General features: G+C 41.5%; 1 protein-coding gene across 1 annotated transcript in view; it reads left to right on the top strand.

Annotated features, from left to right (window-relative positions):
* LOC145418022 (uncharacterized) overlaps positions 1-25277 on the top strand; it is a 28885-nt gene extending 3608 nt beyond the window's left edge. Inside the window, exons 2-19 of the mRNA XM_080286556.1 lie at positions 961-1045; positions 8614-8701; positions 9307-9679; positions 10806-10893; positions 11686-11782; positions 11907-11920; positions 12341-12346; positions 12509-12681; positions 15299-15386; positions 16074-16161; positions 16727-16850; positions 17064-17151; positions 17941-18028; positions 18789-18936; positions 19319-19403; positions 20952-21039; positions 21746-21857; positions 22789-25277. Of these exons, the coding sequence (XP_080142682.1) occupies positions 961-1045; positions 8614-8701; positions 9307-9679; positions 10806-10893; positions 11686-11782; positions 11907-11920; positions 12341-12346; positions 12509-12681; positions 15299-15386; positions 16074-16161; positions 16727-16850; positions 17064-17151; positions 17941-18028; positions 18789-18936; positions 19319-19403; positions 20952-21039; positions 21746-21857; positions 22789-25277 (4322 nt within the window). The remainder of the gene's footprint in view (positions 1-960; positions 1046-8613; positions 8702-9306; positions 9680-10805; positions 10894-11685; positions 11783-11906; positions 11921-12340; positions 12347-12508; positions 12682-15298; positions 15387-16073; positions 16162-16726; positions 16851-17063; positions 17152-17940; positions 18029-18788; positions 18937-19318; positions 19404-20951; positions 21040-21745; positions 21858-22788) is intronic.
* Positions 25278-26999: the final 1722 nt, after the last annotated feature.

Genomic DNA, 26999 nt, shown 5'->3' with positions numbered 1-26999 from the left:
GTATGCCTTGTGAATGTTTCCACATCATCTGTGTACACTCTGAGAATGTCTCTGGGTCATTTGGAACAGTATATCCTAAAGCAAACGGCATTCACCTTAACACACTGGGTGTGACGGCCAGCCGATGAAGTCTACAGGAGTGACACTGCAGATTTCGGCCAGCAGGGGAGAACAAGTCGACCTCAAAATCGCACTTCTAGGCTTTTGTGAGTACTTTTATTATTGTTACCCCATTTTTCTCATCATTCCTAACCTATCTAGCAAAAAAAAAAGATCGAAAATTGGCCAGCACCACGGCTCCATGGATGTCCCAAAGTGGCCTGCACACAGCGGGTTAATGACTATTTAGATGCAGTGAAAATCTGCTAAAAATAATCACAAGCCTTTATCATTCTTTTTCTGTGCCTGCCTCCCTCTCTTCCTATTTCTCCCATCTTTCCTATCACTTCCTAATGCTTTTCTTTCCTTTACAGGTGGCTTTACCTTGAGTGACAAGCCAAACAGTTTCTTCTAAGCCAAGAAACCATTTACAATGCTGGGTGGTAACCATATAACCAAACCATACGTGCTCCCTATGTGTCAACAAGTGGGTTGGTGGAGGGTTAGTGCCCATCCCTGTAAAACAAATAACTCAAAGTCAAATGGCCACCTCTTACGGGATTATGGTGTCTGGCAATAGATAAATAGATAGAAAATCTGAGGCAGTTATTGTTTAATAATCAGGCTCATTCAGCATGTTTTTCAGTCAAAATTCAGCCAGTGGAGTAGTGTCATTTGTCTTAATTGGCAGTTCACCACCTTCTTTTGGGGGGATAGGGAGGAAGTTGAGGGGTCTTTATGTAATTGCTGCCTGTTTATATCAGTGCCGTCACATGAAGGCATCTCTCCCCAGCAGCAGTCTAAAAGTTAAAGTATGGTACTTCATATAACGTCATTAATTTTACCCATTTTCTTTGTCAGGGACGGAAGAACAGACGTACTGCTTCATACAGGCTCGGGCGCGCCTCAAGGTCCATAACACAGAGACTCCAGACTATGTATTCCAGTGAGTATGCTTCTCATGTCTCTGTGATATTTGCTGTACCATTATTATTATTACGAACAAGAAGCCCAGGACTGACCAACAAATGACGACTAAGGACTGAGCCAAGGACATGGTACGGATTGTGACATGGAATGTAAGTCTTTCGAATGATGATGTGAAAGAGAGAGAGAGAGATTGTCCAGATGCTTGAGGATACAAAAGTGGGTGTATGTGGAATAGCTGAGACAAAATGGAGAGGTGAAAGTGTGAGGGAATGGGAGTATGGATTGGGTATATGTGTGGGAGTTGGTGAGAATGAGAGGGCATAAGAAGGAGTATGTATTGTTGTGTGCAAGATATGGAAGGAGAATACTGTATAAGAGAGAATGGATCCGTCGGCTGAAGGATTGTGTGAGTAAGATTGAAAGTTGGACTACGAATGTGGGCAGTTGTGTGTGTGTGTATGCGCTAATGCAAGTAGAGTGAAAGAAGAGTTCTGGACAAATGTGGAACCATGCAAGGAAAAGTTTGAAAGGAATGAGAGAGTGTTTAATTGGAGATATGAGGGGAAAAGTAGGGAATGTGAAGGTGGGTGGAGTAGTTGGTGAGTGGGGTGTGCCTGCAGAAGTGGATGAGAGTGGCAGTGCTTTAGTGGACATTTGTGCAGGGAGGGGGTTGGTGATAGCCAATACCCTCTTTAGACAAAAAAATGATCCACAGGTATATGTGGCGAGTGATGAGAAGGGTGGGTGGTGAACTGAATGTATGGAGGGAGGGGGTTGGTGATAGCCAATACCTTCTTTAGACAAAAAATGATCCACAGGTATATGTGATGAGTATTATAGAATGAGAAGGTATGTAATGGATGCATGAGCATACAGAGGTTGGGGGAGTGGACTTTCTGACCATCACTTGGTGGTGGTGAAAGTCAAAGTTCGAATGAAATGGAGGAGGAGAAGGGAAGGACAGGAGGAAGTAGTCCATACAAGGAGGGTAGAGAGGTTGCAAGAGGATGGAAAAAAGGCAGAATAGAAAGAAGTGGAGGAGCGATTGGGTAAGCATCATTTGTAGCAGATGGGGGACATGGAAGGTGTGTGCAAGATATTCACAGAAGAAATCTGTGCAGCGTGTAAGGTGGTGTGTGGGGTGAAGAGAAGACGAAAGGGAGTGCAAGGAACATCATGCTGGAATAAAGAGGTGAGATAGGCTGTGGTGCAAAAGAAGAAAGCATATATTGATTGGATGAGTAGTAGGGGCTTGGAGGAAGTTGAGAGACTGAAGAGAGTTATATGTAGAGAGGAAGAGAGAAGTGAAAAGATTAGTATGAGAGAGTGAGAACTGAGTGGATGAGGAATTGGGAAGGAATTTGAGTGTAAAGTTGAGGGAATGTAAGACAATGTTCTGGAAAGAGGTAAAGAGAGTTAGGCAGGATGATACAGAAGTAAGACGGGGAATGAAAAATAAAAATGGTATATTGCTAGTGGAGAAGGGAGAAAAAGTGAGCAGATGTCAAGAACACTTTAAGGAATTGTTGAACATCGAGAATGAAGGTAATGCGACTATATGTGGCTGTGGAGTGGCTGGGAGCATGAGGGAGGTGAGAAGAGAGGAAGGAATCAGTAGAACGGAAGTTGTGGACGCAATGAAGAAAGTCAAAATGGAGAAAACCCGATGAATTGGTGGAGAGTGTGGTGAAATGCTGAAGCACTGGGGAGAGAGAGAGTAGTGGAATGGAAATGGAAGATGTGCAGATTGGCCTAGGAGGAAGGCAGAGTCCCAGATGATTGGAAGTCAGGTATAATTGTTCCCCTGTACAGTGGAAAAGGGGAAAAGCAAGTATGTGGTAATCACTGGGGCATTTGTCTTCTTAGTGTAATAGGAAAAGTATATGGTAGGATACTTATTGAGTCTGGAAAATAACAGGGGAATTGGAGAAGAACAGGGAGGTTTTAGGAAGGGAGGAGGTTGTGTAGATCAGATATTCATTATTAGGTCTTTAGTGGATAAGTTTCTAGAGAAGGGAAAGAAGTTGTATGTGGCCATCATGGATTTGGAGAAAGCATATGTCAGGGTGGATAGACAAGGGATGTGGAACATATTAAGGATTTATGGAATAAATGGGAAGTTGCTGAATGCTGTGAAGAGTATGAATGAGGGTGCTAAGGCTGCAGTGCATGTGGAGAGTAAACTGAGTGAATTTTTCTATATGAATTTTGGATTGAAACAGGAATGTGTTGTGTCCCCATGGTTGTTCCATCTGTATATGGGTGGGGTTATAAAAGAGCTGCGAGGTAAGGCAGTGGATGTTGGAGCGTCCCTAATAAGAGAGGGAAGTGTTTGGAAACTCCCTGTACTGTTGTTTAAAGATGATACAGTATTGTTAAGTGAAGACAAAAGGGAACTGCAAGGCCTGGTGAATGATCTTGGGAGTGTGTGTAAGAAATGGAATCTAAAGGTTAATGTAAGGAAGAGTAAAGTTATGGTCTTTGAGAGAAGTAAAGTCATTGAATGTACTGTGAGATTGGATGGGGAGGAAATGGAGAATGTAAGTGCATTTAAATACTTGGGTAGTGTAATGAGTAAGGCTGGAAGTTTAGAGGGTAAAGTGCTTGAAAGGGTACAACAGGGAAGAAACTTTGTTGGTTCTTTGAAAGCAGTGATAAGGAACAGGGAAGTGAGCATGGAGGTAAAAAGTCACCGCATGACAGTATTGTGATGCGAACTCTAACGTATGGAAGTGAAGCTTGGACTTTGTTGGAAGGACACAAGTCAAGAGTGAGAGCAATGGAAATGGGTTATTTGAGAGGAGCATGTGGAGTCACATGGAGAGACAGACTGACAAATGAGGAAGTGAAGGAGCATTGTGATGTGGATGTGGATGTGGTTGGAAGCATTAGGAGAAAGACATTGAGGTGGTTTGGCCATGTGGAGAGGATGGAAAACGAGAGACTGATGATGAGAGTGTACATGAGTGAGGTGGAGGGGAGGGGAGGGAGGGGGAGGCCAAGGATGCGATGGAGGGACGGAGTGGAGAGGTATAAGAGAGAAGGGGGTGTGAGCTGGGAGTGGGCAATGAAGTGGCATTGAACAGGGCGACGTGGAGACAATTTGTTTGTGGCCACCCCTTATGGGATTAAGGCGTCTGACAATAGATAGATAAATTACAGTAAACTCTTGATAATCTGTCGGCTCAGTATCCGGCGCGCACATATCTTGTCTCTTGAAGCAATATCCAGCTGAATTATGCAACATCTGGTGCCGAAACGGCATGTAACCGGCTGTCCAGTGCAATATCCCGCGTTGAAGCATTTCACCTGGCTTGTAGGTGGTAGCCAACTGGCAAGAGGGGAAATCCTGAAACTCGGGAGCCAGTGAAAACTCTACGCACCAGCCAGTCAGAATCCATCATGGGTGTGGCTTATCCGGCACACCAAGAATACCACCATACTCTCATTCTCGCCTATGGATGTCATAGTGTCAGGACGGGCCTGTGCGCTCAGTCTCTTCTAACCATGTGGCCGTAAAACGCTGGAGCTTTGATTAACTCTGTGGCAGCCTGTGTTTCAGTTGCTGTACTGTATTGTATTGCAAGGCTAATGGCCTGTCAGTGCTCATGTCCTAGTGCTCTGTTGTGTTCGTTAAACTACCTCTGTGCTGTATTGTGTATTGTACTGTTTACAAGTGTGAACCACCCAGTGCGTTTCTCTCCATCAGTGCCAACACTTGGTAAGTACAGTATATATAATTTAATATACAGTACTATAGCAGTAGCCGTGTGTGTGTGTATTTTGGGCAGCCGAAACTACACATTCAAATCGCACCAAGATTGGCACAAAAATCGTAAAAAATTTGCTGATGTGAAAAAACTTGGTCCCATCACGATTGAAAAACTTTTGCTATATTTCATGAGCGATCAAATTTTGACCAAAAAACGCCGCTCCCAGCACCCAGTCGGCTGAGTGGTTAATATCTTGGACTTACGTGCGGACAACTTGGGTTCCATTCCCGAAGTGAGGTGAGGACGCCTTTCTTCAGTACGGAGGCGTCCTGGTGCACCAAAATTTGCATGAAAATCGCTGAAAATTCGCTGATGTCGAAAAACTTGGTCCCATCTCGATTGATGATTTTTTATTAGAGTTAAGAGAGATCAAAGTTTGGTTCGGAAATCAGTTCATTTGGTACTGGGACTTTAGAAATCGAATCTACTCGGGCACGAAGGGCCCACGAGCACTTGTAGTACACTATGTACAGTACTGTATTACTGTTTCATTACTGTATATTTTTTATATGCTTAGTTTTCCTCTTTTATTCACGTTAAAGGTTTTAGGATAGAGGGTCGAGATAGACAGAATAACAATAGCCAGCTCAAAGCTCAGTGTTGAGCCAGATATGCAGCATCTGGCATTTCATGTTATTTAGTGTAGGGCTTGGTTGACTTACAATGGATAATTTGAGTTTATTCTATTATTACTGGTGCTTTTTTCCAATTATCACCATTATTAATGTACTTTATTGTTATTATCATTACTATTACAGTACTGTTATTATTATTATTATTATTACTATTTTAATTATTATTATTATTATTATTATTGTTATTATTCTTGTTCTTATTTATTATTATTATTATTCCATCCATCATCTAATCCAGTTTTGCCCCATGAGGAGTGTAGGAGCGTAATATTATTATCATTATTATTATTATTGTTATTATTATTATTATTATTATTATTATTATTGACTCCATTGGATATGTTTATTATTGACTTTGTCGGATACGTTTTATGTGAAGCTGCAGAACGTTATAAACATTTTTGGCGTATCAGATAGAGCCAGGATTCCGGGGGCTTGAATGAAGATTGAATGAAAGTGTGGCCCATTGAATTGGGCAACTTAGGCTGTCTGAACGTTCTACTCCTTACCCTCTCGTAGGCTGGGAAAGGAGGTCCGGATGATGATGATGATGATGATGATGATGATGATTTTTATGGTGTTATGTACTTGTGCAAAAGAAGTTGAAAGTAGGGTGACACAAGGAAGAAAGGTAGCTGGTGTCATGAAGGCCTTGATAAGAAACAGTGACTTGAGTGTTGCAGCTGCGCAAGGCTTACATGAAGGAGTGTTAGTGCCATCTTTAACATATGGATGTGAGACTATGGTGTGGCATGCAAATGAAAAATCAAGAGTAAGAGCAGTGGATATGGAACTGCTGAGGAATGTATGTGGAGTACAGAGGGTGGATAGGATACGAAATAATGTGATTCGTGAAGGGTGTGGAGTGAGGAAGTTGGTGGACACCAGAATCGAAGAGTGTACAGTACTGAGATTGTACGGTCATGTGGAGAGAATGGATAACAATAGAGTGGTGGAAAAGGTATATCTAAGCGAATTTGAAGGAGGGAGGAGCGAGGTAGGGCCAAGGAGAAAGTGGAGAGATATGATGGATGAGTGTGCGAGGAAGAGAGGTTTGGAAGTCAGTGAGGCTAAGGAACTGACAAGGGATTGAGCTGGCTAGATGAATGTTGTGAGGAGAAGTGCATAATCAGGGGAATTTGGCACCCCTTTTTAACGTGGCAGCGTCTGGATTGACTCAATCAGATACGTTTATGTGAAGCTACAAAATGTGGCGTATGTTTTTGGCGTATCCGATCGAGCCAGGATTCCAGGGGCTTGAATGATGAGTCATTGGAAGCGTGGCTCATTAGATTGGGCAAATTTGGGCTGTCTGGACATTGCTACTCCTCACTCTGCCCTTGGGTGGGAAAGGATGTCCGGATGATGATGATGATGATGATGATGATTATGGTGTTATTATCTGGCTAGTGGTAGGTGGGGGCACTCACCATCCACTGACTTGATGTAGTGCTGCTCTTAGGTGTCTGCCCTTTCCTTCCATCCTCTTCTGTCTTTCTTTCCTCATCCTTCTGCCTGCAGGTGACTTTACATTCCTTCTTCTGTCTTTCTTTCCTTCATTCTTTCCTCTTCATTCTGCCTGTGGGTGACTCTACACTGAGTGACATGCCAAATGGTTTACTGCACACCAGGAAACCATGTACAGGGAGTCCCCAATAAACGAAGCCCAATACAGGCATTCCCCGGTTTAACGATCTAAGTGGTTAGGTAAAACCCCATCGTTAGGCAGGGTATCGTATATCGGGGTACTTTTAACATGTATTTCAACGTGGGCCATTTACCAGTCTTGGGTTTCCCCCCAAACCAAGTCCAAAACCCACCCAGATGAGCTCCAAAACAGGTTTAAAGGCAATCAAAATGGCCTAGCAGCTGTCAAGGAAGCTAACCTTAGCCTAACACCTGTAAATAACTCACCAAAACCAACAATATAATCTGAATAAATATAAGTTTGGAAAAATCAAGCTCAGTAAACTGTACCCCAAAATGACAGTGTTCACCCCACCTGTGGCTAAAACACATTAATTGAAGTCTAAAAGCAGTTTATAAATCAACCTAAACACACAGTTTTAGTCTAGAGTATCATCAAAATCAGTAAGAAAACTAAAAACCCATCGCTAAACCGGGGCTTGGCCATCTTTAGGAGGGGTATGGTACAATTTCAACCCCCATCGCTAAGCCGGGGTATTGCATCTAGGGGTGTTGTATATCAAGGTATTACTGTATACAAAAATTCGTAGGTACAAAAGTGAAAAATATAGGACAAATTCCCTTATATGAAAGGCATATGCTTCAGTGTTATGAAAAGTGCTACGAGAAAATTATTCAAATTTGGTGCGTGACCGACCGCAACGTCACTGCCGTGTATGGCGAGGCAAGCAACTACCTCCCCTTCGTCCCAGTCTGTTCCCGCTCCCCAGCTGTGTAGTGCGTGCCTTCTGAACTCCAACAGGCTTTCACGTCTTTCTCATCTTGCATCATGCCACCCAAGTGTCCTTCACCTCCATCATCATCTGTGGAGCCTCTCATGAAGGAGCAACACCGAACCCTGACACTGGAGCGCAAGCTCGAATTTATCAAGAGGCACGAGGAAGGCCAGGGCATGGGTGAGATTGGGCCTCACCTGTATATAGTGTATAGTACTGTTTTCTAATATTTACTCAGTAATTTGATAAATTAACAACTGCTTATTTTCTTAATTTTTTTTATGGGGAAAAATGCATCAATATATGAAAAATTGATAGGCTATACGAAAGATTTTAAAGGTACCTAACCCTTTCATTTATCGGGGACTCCCTGTACTATTCTGGGTGGTAACCTTATAACCAAATTATGGCACCTGGTGGTTTAGTTGGTAATTAAGGTTCTGCAATCAGATTGAGCCAGTGAAGGTTTATATCCAAGGGATGGTTGGGGTTTATTGGTCATGTAATGCCTCTCAGGGATGAGTGAGGCTGGTCACTCTCGTCTTAAATGCCAGGACCAACATGCCTAGCCCCAGGCTTCTACACTCCTCATGGGGCAACATAGGATTGGATGATGGATGGACGGATTATCTGGCCCTGGACATTGACAAGATAGCCTATTCCCTGAGGCCCATGAATCCTCCTATGCACAGCTGTGGCAGGACACACCATGGCAGTGCTTGATCTGGACACTAATATGGTTTATGTTTTCAGGTCAATCATCGATGAGTTGGGTCTGACTGGCCAGGTGACCCCCAGCCAAGCCCGTAGACACTGGGATGCACTTGTTAACAAGTACAAGGTGAAGATGTACAGCACTTACCATATCTGTACTATTTATGTAACTCTTGAATCAGATGATGTATTTCATTGGTCTGTTCTTCACTCTGGCTGGGATGTCACAACCATGAGACATTTATTGTTTTTAACTCTCATATTCTGCTAATATCCATATAATTGAGATGGAGATAATGTAGTGGATAATAGGGATAGGGATATTATGGTAGTACAGTAGGAATACTATACTCCTCTCTCTTATCACTACCGTACTGTACAGTATTTTATTTTTATACAAATAACATCTATCTTTTTGAGTCTCAGTAACATGTATCTTTTTGAGTCTCAGTATAAAGCCCTTATTATTTACAGAACTTGAGTCAACTTGCACTTGAGCCTGAAGATGCAGCCCCTCCATTATTAGCTACTGTAATGTTATATATGACGAACATATCTCTAAGCTTCATATTATATTGACATCATTCTCATGAGTATATACCAGGAGTTGAGTCATCCTGCACTTGAGCCTGATGATGCAGCCCCTCCATCATTGGCAACTGTATTATATTATATGTAACTAACATCTCTTTCCAAGCTTCATATTATATTTACATCTTTATTATATACCAGGAGTTGAGTCAGCCTGCACTTGAGCCTGAAGATGCAGCCCCTCCATCCTGGCCCTTTTATGCAGCCATGCAAGATGCCCTCCTCACCATGCCACCCTCTGTCCTTCCCATACCCAACATGGATGAGGAGGGTGCGGTGGAAGATGAGGCAGAGTTAGCCGGCGCATTCCAGGAGGAGTACGAGGAGGAGGAAGAGGAAGATGAGGATGAGGAAGAAGAGGAAGAGGAGGATGAGGATGAGGAAGATGAGGAGGGGATACTGGAGGAAGAAGGGGATGGGTATGAGGATGATGACTCGCAAGATATTGATGCTTCCCACCAAGAGGATGACACCTCGCAAGGGGGTGTTGAGGAAGGGGAGATTAATAACACGTGTAAGTTGAAACATACCATTTTGGAATTATTGGTGAGACATTTTGTGAGTTCTGAGAGAGAGAGAGATGTATTTTTTGTTCATTTATTTTTTATTCTTCTCTCATCTCTTCTTTTCTCGTGTCATCTCATTTCATCGCTTCCCTTCCCTTCCCTTCCCTTCCCTTCAGACATTTTATGCGAAAGAGAGCAAAGGACCCTGATTTGACCCTCTTATTCCTGCTGTCTTTAAATGATAAGCCTGATCATATTATGGCAGTCTCAGAACTTGCCTGTGACATTTTATACTTATGAATTTCCGGTTTCTGAAGCAGATGGATGTAAAGGAAATTTATCATATTTCTTTATATATATACTGTATATATATATATTATATATATATATAAATATATATATATAAATATATATATATATATATATATATATATATATATATATATATATGTATTATGTGGTAGGTGGGGGCTCTCACAATCCACTCACTCGATGTAGTGCTGCTCTCGGGTGTCTGCCCTTTGCTTTCTTCCATCCTCTTTTGTCTTTCTTTCCATTGTTCTTTTCTTGTCCTTCTTCCTACAGGTGACTTTACACTCCCTCTTCTGTCTTTCTTTCCTTCATTCTTTCCTTTTCCTTCTGCCTGTGGGTGACTCTACACTGAGTGACAAGCCAAATGGTTTCTTGTACACCAGGAAACCATTTACTACGCTAGGTGGTAACCATATAGCCAAATTTTGGCACCTGGTGGTTTAGTGGGTAATTATTGCTCTCCAGTCAGATTGAGCCAGTGAAGGTTTATATCCAAGGGGTGGTTGGGGTTGATTGCTTATGTAATGCCACTCAGGGAAGAGTGAGCCTGGTCACTCTCATCTTAAATGTCGAGACCAACTGCCTAGCCCCGGGCTCCTACGCTCCTGATGGGGCACTGTAGGATTAGATGATTGATGGATATATATATATATATATATATATATATATATATATATATATATATATATATATATACTGGTATATATATACCTGTATATATAAAACTAAATAGCCAGGAGAAGACTTAATATAACTTACATTGAAACCCAGGATGTTTCATAACTGTCATACAAGTTGACTTCAAACTCTTTTTGGCAACAGGGACAGAAGAGAGAATCCTGCGGTTCATTGAGCTCCGAGGTGCAAAAGAAGCTGATATGATTGCACTGGGACCCACACCTGTGTTTGCGTGAGTTGTCAGCACTCTCTTCACCCTTCTGCAAATATCTGTTTTTGTATTCCATTTTTGCATTCTGCTAAATTTGATTTTCTCAGCATGATCACCTTTATATATATATATATATATATATATATATATATATATATAGATTATATATATATATATATATATATATATATATATATATATATATATATATATATATATATATATAGATTATAGATTATATATATATATATATATATATATATATATATATATATATATATATATATATATATATATATATATATATATATATATATATATATATATATAGATTATATATAGATTATATATATATATATATATATATATATATATATATATAGATAGATAGATAGATATAGATATAGATATACTGTATATATACAGTATATATATTGTCAATATAAACTCTAATTTGCAAAACCTAATGGATTAACCAAACAGACTGACCTAATCTGATATTAAGAAAATTAACCTAACCTAACGTAGACCCCTCTGGAAAAGAAGTGCAAAAATAGTGCACAGAACAGAAATCAGCCTGCCTTCTTTATTTCATTATTAGCACAAAATATACCCATAGTTAATTCAGTCTGCTTTTACTGTTTACACTGCCAGTCATACCACAACACACTTGCATCATGCACCTCACACACAGTGAAAGGTACAGCTGGCAAATGGTTCTAAGTGGAGTAGTTTCATTGTTGTAAAGACATCCTTGCTGATGCTGTGAATTAAAGACTTTGCAACCCTTTAACTTTTCCTATCCTTCCCCAGTGAGATTCTGGAGGAGCTGGGCATGTCTGACGAGGTAACAGTAGCTGATGCACGTAAAAAGTGGACCCAGCTGGTGCGACGCTACTTGGGCCTAAAGGTAAGGCACTGGAAGATAGGGTAATGGCCAGAGGCTTTCAGTATTGGGTAAGGAATATCCATCCCTCCATCCTTCTTTCCTTCCTTCCTTCTTCCACTCCAGTAGTGTCCCAAGAGGAGCAAAGGGGCCTGGGGCTAGGTTACTCAATCACAGCATTTAAAATGAGGGTGACAAACCTCACTGGCCCCTGTGTGGCATTGAGTGAGCAATAAATTCCAACCAACCCACAGATATAAACCATAACAGGCTCAATCAGTGTAGAGTTCCTTGACCTAAACCACTAGTCATTTGGTTATATGGTTACCACCCATTGTAGTAAAGGGTTTCCTTGTTCATGGGAAACCCTTTGGCTTTATTGAGTGAGTGTATGGTAGGCTTCTCTGTCTACCAGTGGCATTTTACCTGCACTGCCCCTACATATTATATTGTATGAGATTACCTTTTCTTTACATGTCATTCCTTCTTTAACACCTTCAGTCTCATGATGCATTTTTCTGATTTCTCCATGCTGTGTCCAGATTGTTCTTTTAAATCTGATAGATCTCCACAGTACTGCAGCGATTAATGAAGGCTGTATCATACTCTGCAAGTTAAACAATCTCTCCTGAAGTGAATAAAATCATCTTGGGAACAGTGAACAAAATGCGAAGGATGACTTTAGACTGAAGGGTTTAATGATGAACATCTGTCACACCCATTCCAGAACACCATGGCTGCTGTAGAGACCAAGCCAAGGTTTGATGATCACCCAGAGTTTATAACTGGTGACATCATAACCCCCCAGCAAGGCCAGTGGCGTAATTGGGCATTCTTCTCGGCTGTGCATACTGTCATGGAGGCTATCAAAGCAACCTCTCCTGACGGGGGAACTAAGTCTCGCAGATCGCCTGAGTACACCTGTAAGTAGCATAGTTAGGCTACATGAAAATATTTGTTAGTATACTTGCAGTGATGGCAGAGGCCGAAGGAGAGGGGAAGAGGAAGACTGGAGATGAGGTGGAGGGACAGGGTGTAGAGGTATAAGAGTGTACGTTACTGCTGTGGAATGGAGCGAGGACAGTTTTTTATTTTATTACTATTATTATTGTTTTTTTATTTTTTATTTATTTATTTTTTTTTTTGTGAGGAAGAAGGAACCAAAGGCCATGGTGGCAGACAGGAGATATAGAGGTGATTTATTCTAGTCACCCCCTCTGAGATTAAGACATCTGACTGTAGATAGTTGAATGACAGCATATATATCCTTGTTTTTTTTTTGTTTTTGTTTTTTAGGTGAACTCTAGGATTAAGTACTGGGCAATATAGCATATAATTCATGAAGTGCACTTCATTGGAAAAGTGGAGTTGTGTATGTGAGAGGACATTCATGAGATAAAATGTTGTTGTCAGCATTATTTTTAACTGAATTTTTCCAACGTAACATCTCCTTAGATGTACAGTCCGTTTGCTTGATGTGAAATACTTAGAGCACGATGTAAAAAAATTAAGTAATCAGTTGCATGTGAGTTGTTTTTGAGAAATTGTGGTGGCAAAGTGAGGCGAATCCAGTGTCACTCCACAGAGCACGACCTACCCATGTAGAGTGTGTGAGGGAGTGCCTTATATCACCATCACAAGCAGGGCTGTCAAGTCAGAGTTGGAAGCAATTATGGTGATGCTAGAGTCAGAGTTGGTAAAAAAGTCCCAACTCCGACTCCGGCCACCAGTAAAGAAACTTTAAACATGATGCGGATGTAGTGTGGAGCTGTAGCCTTTCAAATGACAGCTCCATCGGTTTTATTTCTTGTTGCTGCTGCTGCTTCTGTTTTCTTTTCTTATTTTCAACAGTTTATTTAGGACTTGTTTGTTGTTCTCCTGTTCTTCGTTTATGTTGATCATAAACATAGGTGCTGCCATCTGTTGACAGCCTGACAAGAACAGAATGTAAACAGACACCATGATCAGATTTCCCACTGAGTGAACATGTCTAGATAATTTGTTGATTCTTAAATCCAGAACTGAGTTTCTTTAATACGAATTACAGCAACACCTAACCATAATGGACTAATTAGGGTCGAAGCCATTCCGAAAAAAGCGACATCCGGACTTCCCCCTGCTAACCCGGACTTTTTCTGATATTTCAGACATTAGTCCAGATTGCACCAATGGTTTTTAAACTGTTTTCTCCACCGTTGCGGTTCTGTACTTTATTATACATTCACTACAATAATCAGATGGTATAATATACATAATAATACAGTTCTGTACCATAAACTGATAAACATGTCTTTTATTCACCATATTGGGTTGAACATAGCTGAAGTGGTCAGGCAGTCCGGACTGCTTCTGGCTTTATCGGACTTTTTCTGATACTTAAGAATTTAGTCCGGTAGCTCCTTGATTTGAATAAAAGCAAATTCCGGTCTATTGAAGTCCATTATATCAAGATTTTACTGTACTAGGAACTAAATGGTTATAGCATAAAGTGACATGGAAGCATCTGCCAGTGCCTGTATGCTGTGAAGTGGGAATTTTGAGCACATGCAAGGCAGTGAAGACCCATCATGGCAAATTTATTGTAGAGAAAGTCTAAGGAGTCGGAGTGGGAGTCAGACACAAGAAATCAAGAGTCAGAGTCGGGTGTTTTGTGTATTGACTCCGCAGCCCTGATCACAAGTCATGGCCATGGATTGTTAAGATCTACCAATCTGAAACGTAAGCAAAATCCTGGCAGCCTTTGATGGGTTTAAAGATCAGTTGACAATGAAAGAAAACTAAAGTGAGAGCCCAAGAGGTTCTGGATACTACAGAAAACAGCCGAAGACAGGCTTGCCAAGAGAGTGAACTGAAGGCATCAGACTGTGATCACCACCTCCTTTACTCCACCACAAGAAGAAGAAGATCAGTGCCCTCAACATCAACTGAGGATGATGACGTTGGTGCATCTGTTGTGTCTGCCTTGAACTTTGAGGGGTTCATGACTTAAGTGGAATGTGTTGGTGGTGGTGGTGGTGGTGTGGTGGAGTCAGGTGTTGTGGAGGGTCCTGGGGCCAGGGCACAGTGATTGCCTCACCCTGCCTCGGAACCCCATCTCTTCAAGTCAACTAAGTCTTTCCTGCATGGATTGTAAGGTAAGGATCTATTGTGAGGGTTATACTTATTGTGTACATGTGTTTAATGTCTTATAATACATAGGCAACATGGCAGACAAGAGGCCAAAGGGGTGACTTTTGAGGGGGCAACCCCACCAATTAGAATTTTTCCCATGATGAATGTTATTTGTAAAGCACGAAATTTGTAGGGAGCGAGGTCTTCTACCACCCAAATTCTTGTGTATTAAACGAATGGACTGTACACACAATTAAAAAAATTACTGCATCGTGTGGATTATATACTAAATATGACTCTGCACATGAAGAATGCGTTTTACCCACATATTGTAGTGGGGGATGGTTGAATCATTATGAAAGGCATCAAGTTAACCCTGACTTTGGCCCTTATATCTCAGAGTTCAGAACAGCTTTTTTCTTTTGTTAGGGTCTGTCGAGATTACACGGAGGTTTATCAAGATCCGTGGAGAGAAGCATGCAGAGATCTCTCAGAAGGGCCATAATGCTGTCTATCAGTAAGTGTTCTGTGTGTTTTATTCTTTAACACCTTTAGCTTGAGGTTCCTTTTATATGTTCCACCTACCATTGGACATACACTATTTACTCAGTGTTTTGTTTGAAATATTTTAGAAGTGCTTTGTAGCCTTAATTAACTTCAGCTTATAGTGGCAGAGAGAGAGAGAGAGAGAGAGCATGAATCTGTGTGAAATAGGGCCTTTTATGCAGTAATGAGAGTATTTCAGATGTCACTGGAGATTTTCTGTTTTTTAAAATGCAACCAGAGACTTAGGTCAGTCTCCTCTCTGTAATCCATTGACCTTGAGATTTCTTTCTCATTTTATTCTTGCCATCTGGTGATTTTAATCTGCTTGGGATAGATGTTTTCAGCTGGAGGGGTTAGATATAGGCTGAATAAATCCCCCTAACACAAAAGGCCTTTTCAAAGTTGGTAAAACTGTCTGATAACAGCAAGTATAAACTAAAAAAGATGTCACCAGAGTAAAGGGGTTGTGTTCAAAATTATGGTAACTTAACTTGAGGTTCCCTACACCTTGATGGAGACATAATGGCATTAGCCACCACTTGTTTTTAAGTACTTTCCATTAGTGCTGAGTTTTAGAATGTTACCCTTTTTATGTAAATGTCAGTGAATACGTAAAGTGTAGCCTTATATCAGTAACTTTAATTTGCTTTACTTACAGGGAAATTTTGGAGAGACTTGGTATTGCAGACAAGGTCAGTGTGATGATGGCACGCAAGAAGTGGAACTATTTAGTCAAGAGGTACCAGGTCAGTCATAATCAGCTCATGTTTATACAGTGTATGTATTACTGTAAAGCTCTGTGTACGTAGAGCATTTCCAAGAACCTTTGCTAGCACCAAGGTAAATGATAATCCATTACATTACTTCTGTTAGCCAAGCAGTTTTTAGAAATGTCTTCATTCTGAATTGCAAGAACTTTTTCATTTGAATACCTACTTCATTCTGTTATATTTTTAACTTAATTCATGCTCTTACTAGATGATTTTCCTTAACCTAAGGGAGTGACTGTACATGAGTCAGAGCCCAAGCTGAGACTCACATTCATTCAGATCTTTTTACAAATCCCCATTTTTTTTTTTTTTTTTTTTTTTTTTTTTTAATCCAACAGTTTCCAGCAACATTGATTTGGCATTTGGTTCAGTTTCCAGACCATAGAAGACATCAGCTGTACCATGGCCATCTGCAGTACATGGGTTCCTTAGAGAAAGTGGCATAATATTTATAATATATATATGTAAAGGAGTCCTTTTGTAGCAGAGGGGATAGATTTTTATGTCATGTACATTTTTATCTTCTTGCTGGGTTATAAAGGATGAGGAGATGGCTGGAGGAGAACGTACTTGGGCATTCATGAAGGAGATGGGTCAGGTGATGAAACACTTCAGAGGGTCCAACGTCAACAAGCTCAAGTCACGCGCATCACCAGAGTTCCTGTGTAAGTATCCCTTCTCTCTCGCCTTCTGTGTAGTATGTTGATGTGTTCATGTATTTGTTGTGTGGTGCCTGTTTGTGTAGCCTTCTCTATATGTGTTTTTATCTTCTGTTAAATGTATGGTATTGTACTGTATTTAACTATAATAGATGAGGCAGGGATCCATACACGCCATTTTGGGTAGTATTAGATCATCATTGATGTTGTTATCCGCAGGGCCCAATGAACTGACCCGTAAGTTCATCGAGCTGAGGGTGTCACGGCATTCTGACTTCTTGGAGGGCGGGATACAGAACACATACACGTGAGTACACAACAGCTTCAATAGGTGTATATGAGAATTACTTGGTGGTGTAGTTGATAATGGCACTGAGATTGATGGCCTTGATTTGTGCACGTGGTTTTAGAATCCAAAGAGATGCCTAGAGGTTTCTCAGTCATGAAATCTGTGAAATTATTGGGGGACATCAGTTTCGTAAGTGATATTGTAATATATCAGGGGGAAATAATACAGTGATGATGATGATAAGGTGAGGAGGAGAATGGTGATAAGAATAATTGTTAAAAGGACAGTGATGTTGGTGATGATAATACTAATGATGATTTCTAATTGGTGGGGGCACTCACCATCCACTGACCCAGTGTAGTGCTGCTCTCAGGTGCCTCCCCTTTCCTGTCTTCCTTCCTTCTTTCCATACTTCCTCATCTTTCCTTCATTCTTTCCTCTTCCTTCTGTCTGTGGGTGACTCTACACTGAGTGACATGCCAAATGGTGTCCTGTACATGAGAAAACCATTGATTATGCTGGGTGGTAACCATATAACCAAAATATCATGGCGCCTGGTGGTTTAGTGTGTAATTAAGATGCCCCAATCGGATTGAGCCTATTGAGGTTTATATCCAAGGGATGGTTGGGGTTTATTGCTCTTGTAATGCCATGCAGGGATGAGTAAGGCTGGTCACTCTCATCTTAAATGTCAGAACCAACTTGCCTAGCCCCGGGCTCCTACGCTCCACATGGGGCACCACTGGATTAGATGATGGATGGATGATGCTGATGACAATTATGATGATGATAATTATGGTGTTGCAGGGAAATAATGGAGGAGCTTGGCCTTGAACACATCCTGAATCCTAACCAGCTGAGGAAAAAATGGAACTACCTGGTTGCAAAGTATAAGGTCAGTACCTCCTTATTACTTTTATATTACGGTAACTGCCTGTTTGGTTTGTGGTACCTTGTTCATTTGTGTTCAGTGTTTATCTTACTTAACCCAGTGAATCTGATTATATCATTTTAGTGTATTCTTGCTTACTGCAGGTTATTTTAGTTATTCAGCATTTACATAGATGACATTTTGCCTTTTATGGATTCTAAGTTATTCCTAAAGAAGCTGCATCATGCTATACTGTTTTTTCTTCCTGTTTCTGATTTTGTCATGTCTCTTTCATCCTTCCACAGTCCCCATACAGTCATAATTAGAACATTACTTTCAGGAACTGTCATGTACAACTGGCCTCAGTGGCACTAGCTTGGTCCCCATTCATGGCTGCCTTAAAAAGACATGCACCACCAAACTCCCTCCCATAGTCCCATGCTTACCATATAACTCCTTCTCTATTCCTGTGTTTTCTGTATTCTCCCTCCCGTAGTCCCATACCGACCATATAATTCCTTCTCTTTTCCTGTTTTCTGTATTCTCCCTCCCATAGTCCCCTGATTGATTCAACACCACACTTTCTCATTTAACCTCTCCCTTTAAGAGCAGTCATGTACAACCAGCAATATAGCGCAAATCTGCTCCTTCATTTGTGAGCATTCTGCCAGGACATGCATTGCTATTGCTGCTCCCATAGTCTCATAATTACCATGTTCTCCCTCCCATAGGCTCCTACTCTTCCATTCCACCACTACTCCATCTCTAACCTTTTCCCCTTCAGGAGTTGTCATGCACCACTGGTCCTGATGGCACCAGCCCGGCCCCACACTCGTGGCCCTTCTATGAGGACATGCACCGCGCCCTGCAGCAGATCCCAGAGAACTCCCTCCATGCACACCGCGCCGTCCGCACCAACTTTGAGAACATCTGTGAGCGCTTTGGCCCATGTTTTTGACAGTTTAAGAGGCTGTCTATAGTTCTTTCACCTTAACTTGGCCTAGATTTACTTTGAAAACATCTGCAAGCATTTTGTCCTGAACTTTTGACAGTTTAGGAAGTTTTATATGGTAGACATTTCATAGTTCTTTCACTTTGACTTGACCAAAATTTTTATCCCTTTGCAGCTTATTTGATGTGTCACTGCTGAAAAAAAAATAAAAAAACAGTTCTGTAGCTGTACATCATCTCCAAAGCTATTCTTTGTGATCAGCATTGTATTCTGGTCTTAATCTATCATCACAATCCAGCATTCAGGATGGAAAGGTGGCAGTTTTAGGGCAAGTAAGAGTGAAAAGAATATAACATTTGCAGGGACGAGGGATGTAACTATGAGGTTTATCCAGTTACGTGGCGCCCGGCCACCCGACAATACCAAGAAGGTCTCGTCTGTCTTTGCGTGAGTTACCAGTGTCATGTTTGTTGCTGTTTTACTCGTTTACTCTATTTCACTGGGCATGTTGATGATTAGTTCTCCCTCTACTATGTTTTTCTCTTTTGTTTGTATTCTGAGCCTTAACCCACCCAGTAAGGTGGTCAGGATGATCTGCACTAACAAATTTCTTTTTTCTTTCCTTCAGGTCCATGTCTTTTCTTTCCTTCTCAGCCCCATACTTTTAGTCTTCTTCTGTGTGTGATTTAATTTACAATACTGTACTGTCATACAGAGATTGATGAGGTGGTAGATACTATCTATCTATTGCCAGACGCCTCAATCCCATTTGGGGTGGCCACAAACAAATCGCCTCCACGTCGCTCTGTCCCCTGCCATTTCACTGCCCTGCCCCCAACTTACACCACACCCCCCTCTCCCATATACCTCTCCACCCCATCCTTCCATCTCATCCTCGGCCTCCTCCTCCCTCTTCCCCCCTCCACCTCACTCGCATACACTCTCTTCGTCAGTCTTTCACCCTCCATCCTCTCCACATGGCCAAACCACCTCAGTGTGTTCCTCATAACGCTTCCTATCACATCCACATCCACACCACAGTGCTCCTTTATATCCTCATTCGTCAGCCTGTCTCTCCATGTGACTCCACAGGCTCCTCTTAAATAACTCATTTCCACTGCTCTCACTCTTGACTTGTGTCCGTCCAACAATGTCCAAGCTTCACTTCCATACGTTAGAGTTGGTATCACAATACTGTCATGTAGTAACTTTTTCACTTCCATGCTCACTTCCCTGTTTCTTATCACTGCTTTCAAAGAACCAGCAACCTTTCTTCCCTGCTGTACCCTTTCAAGCACTTCACCCTCCAGATCTCCATCCTTACTCATCGCACTACCCAAGTACTTAAATGTACTCACATTTTCCAATTCCTCACCATCCAACCTTGCTGTACATTCACTGACTTCACCTCTCTCAAAGGCCATCACTTTACTCTTCCCTACATTCACCTTTAGATTCCGTTTCTTACACACTCTCCCAAACTCAACTACCAAGCCTTGCAGCTCCCCTTCGTCTTCACTCAACAACACAGTATCATCTGCAAACAACAGTACAGGGAGTTTCCAAACACTATCCTCTCTCACCAAGGCCACTCCAACATCCACTACCCTACCCTGTACCTCTTTTATTACCCCATCCATGTACAGATTGAACAACCATGGAGACATGACACATCTCTGTTTCAACCTAACCTTCAAAGAGAAAAATTCACATAGTTCTGGATAATTACAGGTATTATACCTTATACACATTAGAAGTTTGGCATACTCTTGTTTGGTTATACAAGATAATTTTAAGTGCACACATATATATAAATACTGTGTATATAGGGTGCTTCAAAAGTAGGTATACATAAAAGAAAATCTCCCAAAAGCACAAAGATCTTAAAAATGCACAGAGATGAAGAGTGCAGTAAAAACATACAGTAGACAAAAATTAACCTTAATGTATGGCCCGTTTCTCTCATGACATGTAATTTTTATCTTTGCCCTACAGAAGCATCATTGAGGAGCTTGGGTTGACAGGAATGATAACCCCTAATCAGGCTCGCAAGAAATGGAACTACCTCTGGAGCAAATATATTGTGAGTCACTGCATATCTTGAACGATCCTTTCCAGGAAGATAATCAAGGTGGCGACTGCTTGATTACCACACAGTCCTTTTATTGTATTAGTATATATTTGTTAATTATCCAGACAAGTACTCAAGTTAATCCATTCATGTCCAGAGTTGCTGCACAGTGGATTTTGCCGGGAGGATACTTTATGTATGATTTGGTTACTGGCCCTTAGTCTCAAAGATCATTAGTTCACACCATTGAGTTCCTTCTGGATTTAACTTCTCCAAATTCCCAACACCATCTTCATCCTCTGTGTAGGACTGTAGGTGCAAGTGGATTAATAAACAGTGCATGAATGTTGTACAAAGCAAAACCAAGTATAATACTTAACAGAACTTTGTCATAGACCTTAGCCATTGTGTCAAGGATATCAGTCAGTTTTTTATGTTTGTCAAAACTGGCTTTTTTTATATGATAGTACCCGTCTGTCTCGCTAATTCATGGCATCCACTTACAGATTTCTTTTAGATATGTTGCTTTGTTTATATACACGCTTAATTCTTTCTGGCTAGTACTGATGTACTTTTCTCTGTGCTTGTGTGCATGCCGTGTTTGCAATGTGGTTTTGTGTGTGTGTGTGTGTGTGTGTGTGTGTGTGCGCGCACACCACGTGCATATATGTGCTCATGACTGCCTTCATGTGTGTGCCTGCTTGCGTGAATGGGACAGGACCTGAGCCATCCAGACGTGAGTGAATACACACGGCAGTCGTGGCCCTTCTACACTACTATGCAGGCAGTGGTGGGAGCCCTTCCTCACTCACAGACCACCACAAAGAAAGGTAACTCCATATTTACATTTTAGTGTTGAGTATACTAGATATATTGCATTTCATAAGCTTGATATAGACACGATATATTATTATAATTTCCATATTATGGTTTTGTATGCTAAGTATTTTATGACTAGAGTGCTAGATGTTTATGCACAATATAATTCCATTGTTTTCCATATGGGGGTTTGGTATACTAGATGTATTGATTTTAGTAAGCTAGGTATTAGATGATACAGTAGTTTTAGCATAGCTTTTTAGCATCATCTTGGGCATTTCACTGGACATTTTGTTGGTATTCAGTACTTTCTGTTGGTTAACTTGACAGCAAAGCCATGCCCCCTCTTAATAGTCACCTCTGATTGGCTAATGTGCTTTTCATCTTGTATAGTGGAACAGTGATCTTTGTCAAATATTATGCTGTGTTTATAATTGATGCCTGGTGTTTCAGCCAGATGGAGCCTGTATATGGTCTATCTTGAAGGGTGGTTGGGGTTTCTTGCTTATGTAATCCTACTCAGGGGCAAGTGAGGTTGGTCATTGCTGCCTTAAATGTTGTCTGTGCTTGTGTTTATGTGGGGCAAAATGGGATTGGATGTTTCTTGTTGTATAATTATGATTGACGGGTCTTCCCAAAATTTGCATTTCCAAGGTGGAGGCTGAGGGAATGTGATTTAGCTATCAGGCTCACTAGAAGCAGATATACAGCTCATAATTTTAAGTTTTACTGACCATAATACTGGTACATACTCCATCTATTAAAGGAAAATAAAGTTAGGATATTGATGATGATGATGAGCTTGCATTGTTTTCATTATTGTCTTACTTTCATAAGCCTCTCTTTGAGATAAATGTTGTAGGGTGATGTTGATGATGATGATGATGAAGGACTTTTATTTTCTGTTTAAGTTTGATAGGCCATTCTTTAACACTGATGTAGTATTGTCAGATGAGGTTGAGGAAGAGGAGGACCCCAGCAAGAAGGTACTGAAACGCGCCCGGCAATACACGTGCTTCATATGTGGGAAGACGGGACGCATCCTCAATGATTTCTTCATGTTCGAGCACGATCAGCGCCTACTCTATACTCAGAAAACAGTCTTGGAGGTCATCGGTCACTTAGTCAGTCGGAAGATAGTCAACATGGAGGCAAGCACTTGTCTTTGTTCCGGCTGTACGAACTTGGTAAATGAGGCTGATTCTGTTATACAAAGGCATGATCGGATCAAGGAAATGGTGCAGGAACTTTATTATAATGGCATTGCACAGGCTAAGGCAGAGCAGCAGAAGCAACAACAGCAGCAGCAGCAACAACAACAGCAACAGCAGCATCAGAGATTTTCCCGGAATACTGTTGAGGAAAGCAGTTCTGAGGATGAGAAGGAGATCAAGCAGGAGGAGAGGGTCACATACAGCCAGAGGGGAAGGAAACGCAAAGCTACCGTCCTTGCTGATGATACCGAGGTTAAGATTAAGGCTGAGCCATTGGACGATGGGTTTGACAGTATTGAGTGTGATGTTGACTTTGATGACGACTCGGAAGATGAACGCAAGAGGAGGAAAACTAGAGGGAGGGGGAGAGGCAGGGGAAGGGGGAGGGTTCGAGGCAGGGGGCGAGGGAGGGGCAGACCGGCTACTAGAACCACCCTTATTGGTCGTGGTTTGGGAGGGCAATATCCGACCTCAAACAAACGGAAGGTGGTGCCCTATAAAGGTCCCAAGATTTATCACTGCACTGAATGTGACTCGGAGTTTAAGAAATATACGGACTTAATCACCCACAAGAAGGAGGTTCACACGGTAATTGACAACACACCTTTAGAGGTGGTGGAAACGATCCTCGAAAATGGGGTGATCACTTATTTCAACAAAGGTAAGGCTAATAATTCCGAGACCAGCCATGCATGTAGGGAGTGTGACAAGCTGTTTCTCAGAAAAGATGATCTGTGGTACCATCAGGAAATCTGCCACACAGAGGGCAAAGGTAGAGCGAAAAATGCCTTCAAGGATAGGACATATGCTTGTGAGGAATGCGGGGAGACTTTCCTATTTAAATATAAGCTTAAAATGCACATAAATAGCAAGCATCTCAATGACACTGGGCAGAATGCTAATGATTTTACATGTGGTGAGTGCGGTTGCAAGCTGGGTAGTTTGCCTGGTCTTACGTTCCATATGCGCAAACATCACAACAAGAGCCTGACTTACCGCAAGACCACTGAGTATCTGTGCAGTGACTGTGGCTTCATGGCTCCCTCTAATAAGAAACTGAGGGAACACCAAGAAGCTCACTGTGGTTCCTCAACAAAGCCCAAAGTTCAGTGTGAGGTGTGTGGCAAAACCGTCCTTAAAGTTTCACTAAAGATGCACAAAGTAAAAATGCATTCAGAGTTTAAGGAACAATGTGACAGGTGTGGAGAGAGGTATGCTACTAAAACGGACCTACTGCGGCACATCAACGTGGTCCACCTGCACATTTTGTTGTATAACTGTCAGTATTGTGGCGAGCGCTTCCCCACCTCAGATGCACTTCGTTATCACAGGGTCAAGATGCATGAGAAGCCTTCATTCTACTGTCAGATATGTGGTAAGTGTTATAAACGAGTAGGGGAGCTTAACACTCATATTAAGAGAGCTCATAATGATCGTAGGAAGGCAGAGGTTTGTACTTATTGTGGCAAGGAGTACTATGACCGCAGCAAGCTGCGCAATCATTTGGTGAGTAAACACAATGTCCCTCAGGAGATGACATACTCTGAGAATTACCTTCGTAAAAAGCGTGTGGATGGTTTGCCTTTGGCCAAGCACATGGAGAAGCGTGCAAGTGTGGACCCAAAGATGGCGGCACATATGGGTCAACTTGGGGTGGTGCATCAGCAGCAACAGCAGCAGCAGCAGCAACAACAGCAGCAGCAACAACAACAGCAGCAGCAACAGCAACAACAGCAGCAGCAGCAGCATCAACAACAGCAACAACAGCAACAACAACAGCAGCAGCAGCAACAGCAGCAACAACAGCAGCAGCACCCACAGCAACAACCTCCTCCACAAGCACAGCAGGTGCACCACCATGGAGTTGTGGGGCCACACCAGCAACACCCACACCTTCGACAAGTGGTAGATGAGGCAGCAGAGGCAGCAAGGAACCTAGGCGCTTACCAGGAGATTTCCACCACTGAGGACGACAACTCCTTGGTGGTGACGGAGATAACAGAAGCCCCGGCCCAGGTGGAGCAGACAGTATTAGTTGACCCGCTGGCTGTTCCTCAGGGCATGATGCACCACCCTCAGGTTGCTCATATGCAGCCCCCCATGACCATGCACCACCCCATGCACCAACAGATGCACCACCATGCAGCAATGTCACGTCTAGGAGTTCTCTACCATATGAACATGCCACATCCAGGTCCATCACATATTAACATGTAGGTTCTCACCACTACCACATATTCAATACAGGATGTCCTATGAGAAGTGAGAGAGACTTCAGGAGGTTATTCTTGAACTAATTTTGAGTAATAAACGCTTTATCAACATCATTTTATCTCGGCTGTTACACAGCTACAATTCCTGATGACCTTATTGGAGAAAACTATCTGACTCATAATCTGCCCATTTTTCTTAAGCAGATTTTAAATAATAAAGTGTACCAATTTGGGTTCAGTTCACAGCCATTACAGAGCTACAGTTACTGATGGCCGTATTGCCAAAAAGAGTCTGTCATAAATCACCCATTTCTCATGTGTCACTTTGTATAGAAGACCACATTCCTACCAGCCACCTTAAAATCCACACAGCAGCAATACACACTTGCCATAATCTTACCCCAGCACACATTAAGTCCCATTCTAGTACACTCACACTTCTTATGGTCAGCCAGAAGCTAGTGTCATGAGTGCAAGAACCTGTACTATTTCTTTTATTGTATGTACTGCAGCCTAGTACTGAATGATCTGGAAAGCAGTCTGTGTGGAGAGTGTATGAATTGAACATATGAAGTCAGAATTTGTCCCATGAAGGTAGATTTTAACTCGGTGAATTGGGAGGCATCTTTTTTTTTTCAATTTATTCTAGCTGTTTCTTGATTTTATTGAGCTTTGGATAGACCTAATGAACTGGAGGGATTAGATATAGCCTTACTGAACACCTTCAGTACATGAGGCCTTTCCTAAGCACAGTATAATCATCCAGTAGCAACAAGAATAACTAGCAAGGGTGAAACTTATATTCAATGGGTAAAAGGTGGCAGTGAAACTTTAGTGCCATATAAGAGGGAAGAATGTCATTTGAGACTAAATTTCCTTGATGACATAATACTGGAACATTCTTGAGGAGATACAGTACCTTTAGGAGTTAGGTCAGCAGTGTTACAAGGTGCCAAATTAAGTACACTTCAGTCACTGTTCACATTTGATGGAACTGGGCTTCTTTCAGCTTTAATATTAAGTTGTGGATGCATGAAATTCAATTAGCCTTAGTTATGAGGTAGAAATGAGTGTCCATAGTTACTGGTCAAATCAGCCCCTCACAGTCTGACTACACTTTGGCTAGCAATATTTGTCAGGTTAAAACAAACACTGCAGTAAAGTGGCATGTTATTCTCAGTTATCCACATTACCGTATTGACTGTTTTTCCAATCTTAACACCATCAGGTCAAGTATATATATATTTTTTCTGATTCAAGACATCTGGCTATAGACGGATAGATAAATAGGCTTGAGTTTTATCATCATGCCTCTATAGGAGGCTCACCAGCTCATTGTCCTTAATATTACATTTTATTGTATCTGACATGGATTTTCTCTGCTATGATAAGTATGCATATTTTATCTATATTAAAAAGTTTATACAAAAGAATATTAACTCCTTGAATCAGAAGACATTTTCTGTTGCTATATTCTTGCAGGCCCTAAACAGTTACAAGTATTTTCAGCTTCGTTAATGCATTATGTAGTGAAGGGGTAAATGAAAGCTACATCTAACCCCTCTAGTTCAAAAAGTCACTCCCAAGCTGGCTGTAAGTCTGTGGAGAAAGCAAGAATAAGGTAAATATGACACACTGGCAGAACAGATTCAAGTGTTATATAGTATACACATTGAATTGCTACAAAAGAAGTGTTAGAAAACCTGTTAAAGTTATGCGAATATGG

The sequence above is a fragment of the Coenobita brevimanus genome, chromosome 112, assembly GCF_032717465.1.
Source record: "Coenobita brevimanus isolate Jiangsu-jjx chromosome 112, ASM3271746v2, whole genome shotgun sequence".
Classification (NCBI taxonomy): domain Eukaryota; kingdom Metazoa; phylum Arthropoda; class Malacostraca; order Decapoda; family Coenobitidae; genus Coenobita; species Coenobita brevimanus.
Note: the sequence above shows the minus strand (reverse complement) of the source record. Positions and strands in the feature narration are given on the sequence as shown.